Source organism: Silurus meridionalis, chromosome 8 (genome assembly GCF_014805685.1).
Source record: "Silurus meridionalis isolate SWU-2019-XX chromosome 8, ASM1480568v1, whole genome shotgun sequence".
Classification (NCBI taxonomy): Eukaryota; Metazoa; Chordata; class Actinopteri; order Siluriformes; family Siluridae; genus Silurus; species Silurus meridionalis.
The window spans coordinates 17,066,502-17,079,378 of NC_060891.1; the positions used below are offsets into that span (position 1 = coordinate 17,066,502).

General features: G+C 38.2%; 1 protein-coding gene across 1 annotated transcript in view; it reads left to right on the forward strand.

Annotated features, from left to right (window-relative positions):
• Positions 1 to 2,260: 2,260 nt before the first annotated feature.
• sash1b (SAM and SH3 domain containing 1b) overlaps positions 2,261 to 12,877 on the forward strand; it is a 65,030-nt gene continuing 54,413 nt past the window's right edge. The window contains exons 1-2 of the mRNA XM_046856506.1: positions 2,261 to 2,395; positions 2,749 to 3,378. Of these exons, the coding sequence (XP_046712462.1) occupies positions 2,926 to 3,378 (453 nt within the window). The 5' untranslated portion in view covers positions 2,261 to 2,395; positions 2,749 to 2,925. The remainder of the gene's footprint in view (positions 2,396 to 2,748; positions 3,379 to 12,877) is intronic.

Consider the following 12,877-nt stretch of genomic DNA (forward strand, 5'->3'; position numbering starts at 1 on the left):
CTCCAGAAAAAGTTAATATTGAGAAATATCCCCAGATCAGTCAGCTGCGTTATACCTGTATTTCTTTGTTAACAAGAAGAGTAATTTACTACATCACATATTGTATCTCAGTGTTGAACAGACACAAATACAATTTGATTTTTAAATACAATTCAATTGTAATACTTATCAATGTTTAACAGTTTATCATCCAGAAAGAATCTGAGAATTGTAATTCCTTTGTTCTGACATTTCTTAAGCCCACAGACATTTTTTTGTGTGCGAAGGCAGAATTAGCCGTGTTAAGATTAGAGGGGTTCAAAATTATGGCATACTTGTTTATAGGTAACTGGTTAGTTGTAGTTAATTTCAGGGCTTGGCCTTTCAGAGTATATCAGATGAAACACAATTTCACTCCTTCTCAAGATGCATTCATGGGAATAGAGTCAAATCCCATTTCAACATGCACATCAATAATAGGAGAATATTCTGTCTCTCAAAAGCTGCTACTAAGAGCAAAACTTAATGAAGTGGATTTTGTTGCTGTAACTTGTTTCTAATCACAACTTGTAAAAACTCCATATGGGGAGCTCACCCATGATTCATCCTGTATGCATTTCCCCCACTTTGCCTGTTTCTTGCAGGATCGGCTCTAGAGCCAACATACTGTAACAGGAATTAGGAAGAAATTATTATTGACAGATGAATGAATACTTGCATGTACTGTACTTGAATTTACTTATTTTACTTGATAATGTATTACATTATAATCAGAAACAGGGTACATGAATAGAACATCTACTGTCTACATGATCAAAATGAAGCTTTCCTAATTATTCATATAATTATTCTAAAGTATACCAAACGGCTACTCTCAAACCTGGCCAACCTGTAAACAACTAAAATAACAGCCTACTAAGCGGTGGTAAAATTGGCTATTTGCACATAATAATGTTGCCAATCTTGCCAATTTTACCAGCTTGTAATGCTGGTGTGTTGTGCAGTGACTGGTCAGAGGAACCTGGGTTTTAGGGTAGTTGTCTTGCAACCTGCATAAAAAGATAAATCATTTTTGAACCTTGGATTGTTTGTTCATGCCATTCAGGAACTGCTGCTGAGAAATAAATGATTAAGCGTCAAAACATTGAATGCATCAAATGCAAAAGGATATCCATATACAAAGTTATCTCACACTGCTCTGGTACAGTAGACAATCCAAATGTATTTGTCACAGCAGATGAAAACACCCATAAAAGTGAAATATGTTTAAAATTATAACAAATAAATTCCAGGTTCCCAAATGCTGCAAAGTAAGTCTACTTTCGTGCAGTTGTATTATTATTATTATTATTATTATTATTATTATTATTATTATTATTTATTGTATAAATTTAATTAATTATTTTATGTATATATGTATGTATGTGTGTTTTTATATGTTTTATATTTTTTTTATTTTTTGCAAATCCATATGATTTGTCCATTTACATGGACAAATCTCTTGTTAGTGTGAAAGCAGGCTGAGACAATAATTAACACCTACTTTACAGCAATCATGTGAGAATATTACACCTCTACCTCATTTTGGTTACAAATATTACTTGATGATGCTGAACCAGATGGCAGATGATACAACGTGTATCATTAAGACAAGGCACTGCAGAAACCCTTGAGAAGCTGGTAGATCATCAAATGACAGATTAGACGACCGATGACAGGGTGATGTGATAATGTCCCAACACATGTCCTAATGTGTTTTATGTCTTTTATATCCCAGGAAATTACCAGTTTTTTCAATGTTTAGAAATTAAAGAATTGCACTATTTCTTTGTTTAAATTAGGTCAGATTTGTGTAAAACTAGTAATTTATACTAACAACATGACCAACATGACTGGTCTTAGCATTCATTCAGGTAAATTATTTGGATTTACAAAAAATATATTAATAAAGACACCTGTACACCAAAGTAGCACTGTTTTACTTTGCAGCAGTTTTTAATAAACAGCTTGGAATAGGTATTATGATTCTGAACGTATTTCACTTTCTCGGGTGTTATCATCAATAAACTTGGATTTTGCGAATATCGCGCTAAAAAACATTATAGCATATTAAATAAATAGCATATCATTATTAAATATCATATTACTGTATACATATTATATGATTTCATTATTCATTTAATTATTGCTAAATAATAATAACTCCAGGCGCCATAATACAGAATCAGTGCGAGCTTCATTTATCGATGCACAGGGAAAATGACTGAAAACCGATTAGAGTTGCATTTCCTCACGTGGCCTGTAAGAGTCGCTGTGGAGTGAAGGAAAAAACAGGCACACATGCAGCCTGGCTGCGTGTAAACCGCACGCACAGTGAGAGAGACCGATCAGCAGACACACGGACGCGGCGAGGCAGGTACAGACCTACTTTCCGTGTGTTTGTGTGTTAGGGATCAGCGTGAAGAGCTGCTAGGTTTCTTTCACTTCGTATTATAAAACGTAAAGACTTGCAGCGATGGCGATGAAACTAGGTCTCGGTGGGTAATTGGGTGCAAGATCGGAGATTCAGTGACACTTTGTTGGAAACGCAAGTGAGAGTTTAGCGAATTGAAATCCTAATCCATGGAGAAGATCCGCAGTTTGGGTTCAGAGTGAAATGCATGTAGCGCTTTCAACTTTACCTGCAGTGTCACATTTTTTGCCAAGTTTGTAGATAAAAACTTCCGATTGAAGCATCCTCGATTTACAATGTAGCCTCGTTGTGTGCAGCTCACCCGCAGGGCATGATCCAGAGACGCAACACACCGCCAGTGCTTCTGTTCTGGAAACGCACACTTTCTATCCACTTCTCACAAAGGACGAGGAGGATCATGCACGCACTGCAGCTCCTCTAACTGGACTTCTTGATTTCCCCCCTCCTCGTTGTTGTTGGAGAAAGTACTAAGAATGATGAGCAGCGGTCCTACTATAGTTTACGAGTGGCTGAAAACCCTGCAGCTCACCCAGTATGTCGAGTCTTTTGTGGATAACGGCTACGACGACCTGGAGGTGTGTAAGCAGATTGGAGATCCTGACCTGGACGCCATCGGTGTGTTTCCTCCGCATCACAGGCTCAAAGTTCTCCGAGCAGTGCAGAGACTGAGAGAGGAGGACAAGAAGCTGGCCCCGGGTCTTTACTTTACCTTGGAGCCACTTCCAGATGTCTCCAATGTCTATGACAGCAAAGCCACTGGGTCCAATTGGGAAAGAGAAAGACTTGAGCTGTCCAATAACAACAATCTACTGCTCGGAGTCCCTGAAGATCCAATGTCTTTCCCGAAACTCAAGCTCAAGATCCTGATCCGAGATAAGCTGATCAAGGATGGGATAGATCTGAGTAAGCCTCCTTACTCCATTAAGGTGTGTATAAGCTTGCACCTAATTGATATCAATCCTACATTTTTTTAAATATATAATTCTCAAGCAGCTTTCATCTACTGCACTTCATGACCTTTCTAACACTCTGTAACTGTGGCTTTGAGTTGTGCTTTTTTGTGTAAAACTTCAAAAACCAGCACCACTTATGACCACTATAAAGTTGGACATGATTTCAGCTCAACCCGTTTACCGAGCTTCACATACTTTCACCAGAGTCCACGGTGGAACATAATGCTCATGGGGCTGTTTTGGGCCGTATTTCCCTGTTTCTCATTTCCAAACATTCCTTCATGTACCACGTACCAGTGTTCCCAATTGCTTGGTGTAGTTGTGTCTGGAGCCGCACGAAAGCAAAAACATGGTCTCTGATGACTGGTTTTGGAAAGCATTGTTTTATAGTAATCATACACTGTTACACTGTAAGGAGACACAAATACAAATGTTGTAGTGATAGGCTTTAGATATCAGACTGTCTAAATGGTTCATTTGTTAGTAGAGTCTGCAGTGTTGGGAGGTGTTATGTCTAAAATCAATAACCCAGAGGACATAGACAATCTATTATGCACATTTAATACTGATATATTAGAGACACAGCAAATGTGTTAACTTAATAAAATGTTTGTAGTAATTATTTTGTTTATATCTGGTGATTTAGTCAGCAGTCTTAATATATTCAAACAGGAAACAATGACTCATGTGGGCAAATTGCACCATAAATGTATTGAAATGCATATCATTTGTAGTATTTTATATTATGGTGCCTGAAGGGGTTTGGTGCTTTTACATGAATCTTATTAGAATTAGATAAAGTTTGATCAGGTACAGGCAGATAGGCACATTATTTGCTCTTGTAACATACAGAGTAAGCTCTTTTAAACAATTTGGTAGTCCGTGAGCTAAATAAACCATTGCTCCTGAAACCTGTAGCAGCGTGGGACCTCACTGAGAGCTTGTCATGCTACAAAACGGAGCTTTCAATGGACTCGTCCTTTGCTTTTGTTCCCAGGCCGGGCTTAGCTTCTGCTTTGCGTCTTATCAGCACATTTATCAGAGTGGCTGGTCTCTAGTGACAGATGGCTGTAAATGGCTTTATTGGGGTTTGAGCATTACCCCAGAGAGCCATTTAAACTTCACATTGAATGCCAAAGGCATGCCAATCTCACCAGTCCTCGTTATATGTCACGTTCTGGCTGTGTTTGCAGTGTGCTTTTCTGCTTTTTTTTTAATGTTCTTCGATTTTGGTTGTGTTTGTTTTTGAATACATCACAAAAAGCTACCACAGAGTTGTCTTATCTGGAGCTGTTGCTGAAATTAGTTGACAGATGAGTGTATTTAGTAGGTTGAAACAGCAGAATAAGGAGGACTTCCAGCTGTTATGTGTTTTTGGATTGAGTTTGGCAGTGGGAATTAAACAAAACCTTGTTCTGTGCTTTGTCTGTATTCTTTTGTCTTTTTTGGGGACAGTAGGAAACTGATCTTGTTGTTATGTTTGACTATTATCTCCTCAGCTATGTTTGTATCGTCCTATCATTAAAAACTTCAAAGTTTGTCAAAGTTTAGCAGTTGTTGGTTTTTCTTACCAGCATGTAACAGGGATATTCAGCTCTCCCTTAATCAGAAAAACATGGCTTTAATTAAGGAGAAGCCAAATACATATAATACCTTTCACACACTATTAACATTTTGTCATGGATTTGATTAAAACCATGCTCAGACATTATTGTAAGTTGTTTTTTTTTGGTTGTTTTTGTTTTCTGTTCCATACAATGTCAGCTCTGTGTCTGTCAGCATTTTAAGACTTTTGTTGAACTTTTCTTGGGATTCACCCACATACTGAGTCTGCTCAGTTTTAAGACCAGGATGTAAGAGCAAGAGAAACAGATGCTTAATCAAATGTTTAGATATATTATTTAGAGTTTGTAGGACTGTGAGCATTTTAAAAGTGTGGGCTGTACTGCTGCTTTATGTTGGTTTATTATGTGGTATATGTGACCCAGTTCAAATGTTTTATGGTAAAGCAATATAGGAAGTAATATCTGTCAACAGAATATTCTTTCCTTATAACCTCTCATAACATCTTATGCTTTGTGTCCATCCGATCGAGATTCTCATTATCCTGATATCTTAGGAACGACTGGTTGAACGTCTGTAGGATTGATGTGAAATTATAATTGGAACCAACAGATGGACTGATTCGATTTTGGAATTGAGCCAAACGTGATCAAGGCCACAGCAAATGTCTGAAATTGTTTTTCTTCAAGCTTTTTTCTTGTTTGAAGCATATTTTAAGGGTATTTCAGGCACAGAAATTTGTAACCAGATGGACTAGTCCCCGTCGACACCGACAGCTTTGAGCTCTACTAGTTATTTATAGCAGAAAACAACTACATGGTGCTTATGTTTCGTTTTAGGCATAAAAAGAGATGTATTTAGGTCATGCATAAATTTTATATATATATATATATATATATATATATATATATATATATATATATATATACTCAATATTCAATATTACTAGCATAACTGAATTTATACTGCGACTAGATAGAGAATACCATCACTATTGCATACAGTTATGCTTGTCCTATCTATATATATATATATAGATAGGACGAAGCATAACTGTATGCAATAGTGATGGTATTCTCTATCTAGTCGCAGTATAAATTCAGTTATGCTAGTAATATTGAGTATTGAACACTCTAACTGCTTTTCTTTGTCAGTTAGGTTTTAAATGTCCCTCTGTTTATTCTCACTCGCCCGAATAATAATGTGTTTGTTTTATGTGTGTGCTGTGGGTTCCTGTTTAGCGTGTTCAGTAAACAGTGATTTTGGAGCCTCCCGCTATAAAGCGACTGACTGCACTATAGTTTGTACTGTAGCAATGCTTTTACATTGCATTACTTTACAACTGATTTTTTGTTTTCGTTGGTATGTAAATGGTTGAGCTCCTTCTGTTTCTTCTCGCTTAACTACTGCACATCATTGTTCTAAACAATACCTTACAGATTTGTGTGTTGTGAAGTGATATGGAAAAAAATCCAAGAGGCTCCTTTGTAAGTTCCAGACTCTTCCTGCTGACAGAGTGCAGGCTCACTTCAGACTAGTTTCACAATTTGCAAAAGTGCTCGAAAAATTACACTTTATGACCCATGTCTGACCTTTTATTTGATTTGAAACAAGGGATTTCATTTGTATTAGCCTGGAACACTTCATAATTTGAGTTAGTCAGGCTTAGGCACAGTAATGGGAGCAGACTATTTTAGAAAATGGTTTACATGGATTAGTGACAGGATAAACCACTAACATTTTGATCTAGCATGATGCCTTGTATGCCATTAAATCTGAACGAATTTGTTCTCTCTGTCACTTGGGCCAACAGCGCAGTGATAAAGATGAAGAATAGATTTATAATCTGCATTCGTGCACTTATGTGATTAGTCAATAAATTATGCAGATACAGATTCCTATTCTGTTCTTCTACCATCCACCTCAAGGTTTGATGTCTTGTGCTTTTTGAGATTTGTTTCTGCTTACCCAAGGTGTCAACGTGGATATTTGAGTTACCAAAAACTTCCTGTCAGTGCAAACCACAGGACCATTCTCCTCTGACCACTGTCATGAGTAAGACTTTTTCACCCACAGAACGGACACTTTTGGATGGGTTATGCCACTAGAAAGTGAAGGCATTATATTTTAAGGTTTGCTTTTCAGCCTGAGATTATTTTTAGCATTTGTCAAGAATATGTGGTTGAATGTTTGTCGGATTTCTGTAGAATTATCAATATATACTTCTATATATACACAGCCTACAATTATTGATTGGTCCAAACAGGTTCGAGTTTACAGTAAGAACAAATGTCTGAAATAGCCTACATTCTGTCACACAGAGATGTTATTTACATCATGTCAAGGAACTTGAGGCCCATGTTTTGTGAATGCCTGCATGTTTGTATGATTTATATGGAATTATATTACTGTAACCAGCAGCTGAACTAGTTAGATTTTGGAATGGGTCCCAACAGGGTCATGGTCACAGCAAGATCATATTTGAAATAGTTCTTTTTTTAATACCATTATTCCTGTTTGAAGTACAGGGAACCATCCCCAGCCACTCTCAGTGCCGGTCCCAAGCTCGGATAAATTGGGGAGGGTTGCGTTAGGAAGGGCATCCAGCGTAAAACATGTGCCAAATCAAACGTGTGGAGGATCCGCTGTGGCGACCCCTAACGGGAGAAGCTGAAAGAAAGTTATTCCTGTTTGAAGTATATTTTATGTGTATTTGAGACATTTAACATTAAAGTAACAAGAAGGACTAGACTTGAACACAATAGCATCAAGTTGTTTAATATTCATACCTTTCTGTTGTGTGTGAAAATCCCAGGTGGTCATAAGTTTGGGAAATACTCGACCGACCCTGTCTGTTACCAAAATTAATACTGTGGTTTAAATCCCTGAGATAACATTTAGCCCTCATTCTTGTGTTTGATAGCTTTGTTTTATGCATTGTGCTGCTGCCACATGATTGACTGATTTGTATAATTGCGTGACTGTTCAGGTGTACAAGTATTCCATGTAAAGGAGCCAGTTGGTGTGTATGAAGTCTTTAAAAAATGTCTTTTACGTTTGTGAATGGTGCAATAAAGTCAATCTTATCCTCATGTCTGTGACTAACAACAAAACAAATGAGTAGACGTCTTTCTATAATGTGATCTTGGTTGATTGAGGGGAAATGTAGTGAAACCATGCAGTTAAAGAAATAAAAATGTGTGAAACTATGCACACATTGGGCTAAAATCTCTTGGGATAATCTTCTAAGAATTTGAACTGTGGGTCAGTGTGTGCAGCTGGATCTATGCTAATACTGAAATAAGTGCCTTTGCTGCAACACAAAAATTGTCCATTATTTGTGTTATTGCAGCAGCATTTCTTCAAAATAACATGTTTTTCTTGCCATGATTTTCAGCATAAACAAGATAAACACTTTCAACATTGATGTGCTAGTTTACATAAGCGACACATTTGCCGTCTCTTCTTTATCTATACATCACCATTTTTCTTTGTCAATGATTCCTCAAAAATGATTTTAATTCTTTTCTATTATTTTATTTTTTAAACCTGTCCTGTGACTATGAGCTTTAACACCCAGATATCTAAATTTCAAGCATTGTGCATTTACTGTCTCTTGTACAATTTTAAAATGGCAAACACTTCACATGGGTGCAGTTAATTTGACTTTTCAGTTTAACAGTCATGCAAATGCAGATGTCCACAGTCTGTGTTTTTGCATAATTGCCAAATAGGGTTTTTGGTCACAACTACCAGCTGAAAAACACTGAGAAAAGTGACCTGAAATCGTGTAAAGAATTATAGAAACTGTTTGTTTTGTGGGTCTGTACTGTGATCGGTCTGTGAAATGTGACATCCAGAGAATTGATACAATAAAAATTAATGTAGTTTTTTTATTTATTGTTGGCATTATGATCACTTTACCATAAATGTGACTTTTAATTGGAGGATTATATTTTGTATATAAACAACCCTGAGAGGGTCTAAATATATAATTAGTGCCTCATATCACTGTTTGGCTGTTTGTCCACTGTTTTTATTTTGTGGTGGTGTTATATGCTGCTATGTTTTGTGTTATCTGTGTTTAATTACACTCTCCCTGGGTGGTTAATAGTTGTTGGTAACTGTAGCTGTACAATTCTGTATAATACTCTTAATGGTTTCTCTGGAAAGGCCTTTAGGGTGCTAGTTTATTTCTGTATCTTCAGTGTATCCTTCCAGGTCTTAGTAATTATGCAAGATAATCAGTTTAGTTAATTAAAATCTTTTAAATACTATTACATTATGAAACCGGGGTAGTCACATGTTGTGTGGTGTGGAAATAGTTTGTGCGTGTTTGTGTAGACAGGATTTAAATCTAATTTCTCATAATTCAAATGCTTCGGCCAGCCAAAAACCAGCTGTCAAGGCAACTGTTTGTGTTCTTGGTGAATGAGTGAAAATGGTTTTAAACACTCTGAGGACCTGAGTGGTCAACTATAGAGCTCAGATAATCTCCCCACACTGACTAACGAGGGCGGTGGTGTTTTCAATGTAGCATCTGCAACAGCTTGTGTTGCTAAAAAAAAACAAGATCAGCAGAAAGTGAGTGTATAGGACAATGGTGTACATTCAGTGTGCTATTTAAGACCATTTTGTTTTGACCTTTGAAAAATGATCTCTCGTACACTGTTATTTGTGGGATAACGCAGCTTTTCCCCGTCGCACCAAAGTACTATGAGAGAAGAGTGTGAACACCAGTAATTATCTCCTTAGTACTGACAGGGCTCTCCATCATGAAGTAAACATCGAGTCCACATTGGCTGACTGCCATACAGGCCAGCTTTAGGACGTGGCCCAGATCAGCCAGCGCAGACTCATCCCTTGAGGAATGCACTGTACAGCTCAGCTCATGCCAAATCCGGTCATAATGCTGAGGCTTGCTGTTCACTGCAGCTATTTACACTAACCAGTACTTGTACTCACTCTCTTTCTGCTCTTGGGTTCTAACAAGCTATGCACATAGAGAAACCTGTTGAACTTTTATTACATAGAAGTTGTTTCTCTAACGCTAGTCGGTCCAATGAGGATTTGGTGCTAATAGGTTTCTCTTCCTTTTCTGCACTGTAACACTAATGAACTGTTAATTATGGGCTATGGGTAAAGTAGAAGTAGGATAGAAGTATGATATAAAGGAATGACAACTTGATAATTAACTTTTGCAGGCTTGCTTACAACTCTGTATTATATTTCATTCGCTGCTTCCTTTTCTGTTTTCTTAACGTTATAACTGATTTCTTTGGACATGACCAGAGGCTCTGTTTTTTTATTATTCTCTTTGTAGGAAACTGTATGCTTTGGCCCAGATTTTAAACATTGATTGCACAACTTTATTTAGAACTGACAATTTTCCCAAAGTAATACGATATGAATGTTGCTTGTTTGGAAGCTCCTCTTTTTCTCTAGCCAGTGTGATTCTTGCACTTGACATTAGACACATGAGACACTGTGCGCTTTCAGTGGAGATGACAAGCCAGCACAATACCCAAAATGTGCTTTTCCGCTGAATTCACATGTAAATATTTGCCTTTGTCACATTGAGGCAAGGCTCTCTGGGGAAGTGTCTTGTCATACAAAACCCCTGATGTGACAAATTCCTGCTGCTACCGCCAAAACAATAGACCACACTGTCATCTGCACAGTACCAGGCGCCTTTCTGAAGATTTGCAGCCCGCGCCTCTCCACCACTGCCATCAGGATGAGCCGCGGCCGCAGGCGGCTTCAAGCAGTGGGGGCTCAAGAAAAAGCTCTAAAGGCTTTGCACAGCCTCAGCACCTCAAAGACAGCAGCTGCCTCTGTGTGGCAAGACTGAAAGCTCTTTTCATTCAGTTTCTTTAATGCCAGGATCAGCTTTCAGCAAAGCACTTTGTGCTGCACTAATGTAAAACTTTTTTGCTCAGATTGCTTTCCAGATGTTTGACACTTTTGTGTCAGATCGCTTTATGATGGCAGCCACCTTTGATAAACACAAAGTCATTAGCACCACTGATTTATGATGTTTCCTCCGTTTGATCCGGAGGAGACACTTGAGTGTAATCGTAAAGCGAGTGGGAGTGGGAGTTTTTTTTTTAATGGATTAACCTTGCACCCGTGCGGAGGACATGGCTATAGACAGTTGGTGTACGTTGCTCTGACTCACCTGCAACTGGTTTCATATACATTTGCATGAAAAACACAGTAAATTTTCTCTCAAATGCTCTTCTCTTACACATATCCAAACCAAGGCTAGCTTGAATTGGTCAGCTGCGCCCAGATCTGTGTGTTCTGTTGTGTGTGTGTGCATTTGTGTTAATAGGGGTGGGAAGGGGGTGGTGCTTCTCTCACTCATCTTACCCACCTCGCCAGCTAAAATCTGCTGGTTAGACCATGTATCCATGACAACACAAATGCCTGAATCTGTCTGTATTATTGAGCCTGGGGGTTGGCAGAATGGGCTGCTGTTCTGCCATACTCACTTTGACTGCAGATGCTGAGATTGAGGATTTACGAGGAGTCCGCAGTCCAGGAACCCTTTGTATTTCATTGTTTCTACACTGTTACAGTCACTGCATTGTCACTTGTTTTTGGCAGGGTAAGATTTAAACCTTTCAGATATTCATAAAAAGCAGCTTTATTTAACCACCTCCTCTAATCAGCTTCTCCCCCTCATATCTGTCTGGCAGGCACACTGTCCTGTCTCACACCTTCACAGCACTGTAGCCCTTAAATCAGCCACCTGGCCTCTTTAGTGTTGCATGTCCCCACACCCCCAGCACAGAATAATGTCCACACCTCTCCACTCCTTCCCACTAAAAGAGAAGCCTCATTCTCACATCCTGATGTGATTTACTTGGCTACTGTCCATTTGTGATTCTGATGTCTGTTTTGTCATGTGAAGCATGGAAGTGTTGAATTGTACCTTCAGTTCCAGTAAATTAAAGAAAATATGTGGTATTGTTTCAAGAAGCATTTTGTTCCTGTTCGGAAATAACTGTATTTGAAATGTGTAAAAATGTTTTAAGTTGTAAAATGCTCATGTAAAAGAATATAAAGGTTGTATCTTAGACAGGAGAAAGGAGCTTGACTAACCCTAACCCTAACCCTGGTTATTAGGGCTCTTTTACAGCAAGTAAGAGGGGCGGTTTAGGGAGACAGGGATTTGGTGATATTTACACTGCTCCATCCATTAATTGAAAAGGCCAAAGAGAGCTTTAGGGCTTAGAACCGGCTGTCTGAAGACTAAGTTGAGCATCTGTGCCATGCAAAAGATTAATCTGGACATCAGAGCCTCAGAGCATGGTCTTATTTGGACTGCTCATTGCTGCTATTTTATTATTTTTTTTTTATAGGCTATTTTTTTTATGTAGGCTATGTTTATTATCCTCCTTAATATGCCAGAATTTTATTTTTGATCATAAAGATTTTATATACATGGTCTTGCTCATTACTGGAATGATGTATATGTTAAGCATTAAAATATTACTTAGAGCAGCTCTTTGCATTTGAGAATTGTTTGAGACTGAATGAAATCTCTAGAAGGCTAATGTGAATTCTCAGTATACTCATAATGCACAGAAGGCTGTAAGAGATGTCCAAAATGTACCAAAAAAAGATCTGAATGCTTTCTATGCAGTGATTGTTGGGCATTTCTAATTGTCTTCTTTCCTGGTTTTGTCAGCATTGTCTAAGACTAAGCACATTCCGTAGCCCGTCTGCCGTAGAACAATGTTCAAACAGGTCGTGGAGTTTAGACACTGTGCGATGAATTTCAATCAGCCGGGAAGAATAGCTGGGCTCGTTGCCCCATCACAGCCACATGCTAGTTGCAGGGCTCTTAATTGAGCCTGAAAGACTTTAAAGGAATGCAATCCCATGCTTTACTCTTCAAGGG